This window comes from Stegastes partitus, unplaced genomic scaffold (genome assembly GCF_000690725.1).
Source record: "Stegastes partitus isolate 25-593 unplaced genomic scaffold, Stegastes_partitus-1.0.2 Scaffold1331, whole genome shotgun sequence".
Lineage (NCBI taxonomy): Eukaryota > Metazoa > Chordata > Actinopteri > Pomacentridae > Stegastes > Stegastes partitus.
The window spans coordinates 208,808-212,111 of record NW_007579062.1 but is presented as its reverse complement, the minus strand read 5'-3'; the positions used below and the strand labels follow the sequence as shown (position 1 = coordinate 212,111).

At 42.9% G+C, this 3,304-nt stretch overlaps 1 protein-coding gene across 1 annotated transcript in view; it reads right to left on the bottom strand.

The window, feature by feature from the left end:
- Nucleotides 1-3,304, bottom strand: part of cmip (c-Maf inducing protein) — a 61,802-nt gene that overhangs the window by 27,525 nt on the left and 30,973 nt on the right. The window contains exon 2 of the mRNA XM_008298605.1: nt 1,872-1,997. Coding sequence (XP_008296827.1) covers nt 1,872-1,997 — 126 coding nt within the window. The remainder of the gene's footprint in view (nt 1-1,871; nt 1,998-3,304) is intronic.

Sequence of the window (3,304 nt, the reverse complement as noted above, 5' to 3'; positions counted from 1 at the left end):
GTTCCTGAGATCCTCCAAACCGTCTTTAATCTGCGTTCAGGTCGGTTTTACATGTTTCCCGTCCCTCAGGTTTCCTCGCCTCAGAGAAGCGCCACATCTTTTCTTTCTCTGGCAGCTCTCCAGCGGGAGCAGCGGGGGAAAGCAAACACAGCTGAGCAGGACGAGGAGGAGGTGGGTACACAGAGCTGACCCTCGCCACCAATCACGGCTCGCGGCTAATTAGGCTAACGGCTAACGAGCTGAGGGTCGGTCCACGGAGTCAAGGCCTCGCGTCCAGGACAGGCTGACTTAGAGCCGGTTCAACTGTTGAAACCAGCTGTAATTATTTAATCCTCAGTGATGTAATTAACTCAAAAAAATCTGGTTTTAGCTGCAAAACGTGAGGATTTTCTGGGTTTTAACTGACAGTAGGAGCACAACGAGGAGGCGAGAGATACTTTGGATTTTGAAAACTGAAGCGCAGCTCTTTCGCCACACATTTAAGTAAACAGATAAAAATACATGTCACCAGGGAGGAATCAGGAGCAAAGTTCCCAGCAGCCGACCTCCGTCTGATTATTAATCACAGGCTGCAGCAGAACTGGGCTTTCTCAGCAGAACTGGGCTTTCTCAGCAGAACTGGGCTTTCTCAGCAGAACTGGGCTTTCTCAGTTTACAAACATGCACACGGAGGTTCTGCCGAAGCTGAATCAACACCCAGATGTCTCTCTGTGGTCGCTACGCATGTTTTATTGTCATTTTTTGTTAATTTGCTTCTATTTATAGTCGTTTTTTTTCCTCTTTCTCGTCACGCTACACAGAAATAATCCTGAGTATATTTGAAAAAGACTAAAAAAGTCACTTTATTGTCGCTTTGTGGCCACTTTGTGTTTCTTTGTAAAGCTTTCTGTGTCTCTTCGTGGTTGTTTTGTGCGTCCTTACAGTCATTAGTTGTGTCTTTTCCATCATTTTGTGTCTCCGTGGTTCATATTAAAAGACACATAAGATACGCTGTGTTTGTGGTCACTTTCTGCTGCTTTACTGTCATTTTGTGACTCTTTTCTTGTCCCTTTGTGGTTGTTTTGCGTTGCTTTTTAGTCATTTTGTGTCTCTTTGTAGTCGTCTGTTTGTCTGCACTACGTTTGTGTGTCTTTGTGGTTGTTTCATGTGTCTTTGCGGATGTTTTGTGTCTTTTTCTAGTTGCTTTTTGCCCCTTTGTGGATGTTTTAAATGTCTTTGTGGTCAGTTTTGTCTCTTTTTAGTCATTTTGTAATCATTGTTTTCACCTTTCTGGTTGTTTTTTGTCTTTCTGGGGTCATTTTGTGTCTCTTTTTTTGACATTTTGAGTCTGCTAGTGGTCATGTTGTGTCTCCTACATGGCAATAAGACTCACTATCATGAAAAATGACATAAAATCCCCACTTATCGTCTTTGCGGTCATGTTTCGCTGCTCTGTTGTGGTTGTTTGTTCTGTTTGTGATGCTCTAAAATAATATTGTGTGTCTTGTTGCGTCTCTTTGTAGCTGTTTTATGAGACAAACTCTTGTTGTGAGAGGATGTGTGCTGATCTAAATGCTGTTTAAGACACTTTCACACCTTGATTTTAGCTATAAAAGCTAAACACTATGGTTTCCCAGTGAATCCGGTGTGGAGTGAAGACGTGCAGTCAAATAATTAAGATTTCACACGTAAGAAACTCTCTTTGTTCAGATGTAGTGAGTGTCGCTCTGAGCTGCTATGATGAGGTGTGGGTTCAGAAAACCTCTTACAGATATTCACTCACCGGCTTGATTTAGCTAAAAACAGCTTCTTGATAAAGTTCACAGTGTGTAAAGCACTCTGGTTTTCGACACCATCACCCTCCCTCCTCATTCTGACCACGTGTGACGTACCTGCAGCAGGACGGTGCCTCCAGGGAAGCTGAGCTGGACGCAGTACTTGGGGGCGTTGTCCCAGGACAGCAGCTGCAGGTCCTCTATGGAGCTGTAGGACAGCGACGCCTCCATGTAGCCGGTGGGCTGCAGAGCAACGACAGGATGTCAGTCCAACATTTACACGCTGCACACATTCAAACAGAGCGGCGGCAGGAAAAAAAGAAAAAAGAAAAAGGGCCTTTATTTTTACTGGCAGTCGGCTGGAGAGACAAAAAGAAACATATCCTGAGCTAACCTGCCCTGAGTAAACACAGCGTCCACACACACACACACACACACACACACACACACACACACACAGCGTCCACACACACACACACAGAGCGGCGCAGCACACTTTATCGGCCAACGTGGAAAATCAATTTAGCAAAAGCCATTAATCACCAAATACACAAACACGGCAGAGAAGCACACACTGGTGGGGTTTTACTGTACGACAACACGCACACACAGCTCAGTGGCAGAGCTACGACACCAGCATGTTGGTGCTGTGTGTGTCTGTGTGGCAGTTTTGTGTCTCTTTGAGGCCATTTTGTATCTTTNAAAACAACCACAAAGTGATACGGGAAAATGACCCGAGAATGACACACAATGATTATGAAAAGATAAAAATCCACCACAAAGAGATGCACAAAGACCATAAAAAGACCCAGAGAAGGACAGTAACACATCCAAAACTACCATGAAGTCATGCAAAACATCTACAGATACACAAAATGTGCAAAATGACCCCAAAAAGATGCAAAAATATATTAAAAAGATGCAAAACCAACCATGAGGAGATGCACACAGACCACAAAGAGGCCCCAGATTGAATACAAACTGATGAAACACGACTATAAAGACGACTGTAATGTCCACAAAAAAGACATAAAACTACGATGAAGTGATGCAGAACCACTACAGATACACAAAATCAGCATAAAACGATGCAAAACGAGCACAAAATGATGCAAAAGGACCACAAATAGACACAATAAGAGCTCAAAGAGTCCAGAATGACTACAGAGTGATTAAACACCACGACAATTAAACATATTACTATAAAAAGATGCTAAACTATACAAAAAGACTACAAATATATAGTTCTGGTCAGTGATTTAATCGTATTTCTCAGTGTTTTTGGATAAACATGCAGCTACTGGTCGGTACGACGGCACATTTATGTGTCTACAAGCTATCTGGATGTGTAAACTTCTGTGTTTAGAGCAGCTTTAAATCATTTCTCTGTTATGTAAGCAGCTGGAACGGCTATAAAAGAGAAACAACACCACCGAGAAGTGATGCAACAACAATACAGAACGACCTCAGAGGGACAAAATTATAATAAAAAGACACGAAACAACGACAAAGAGACGCAAAAGACAAACTTTATGAGCACAAAGGGCCCA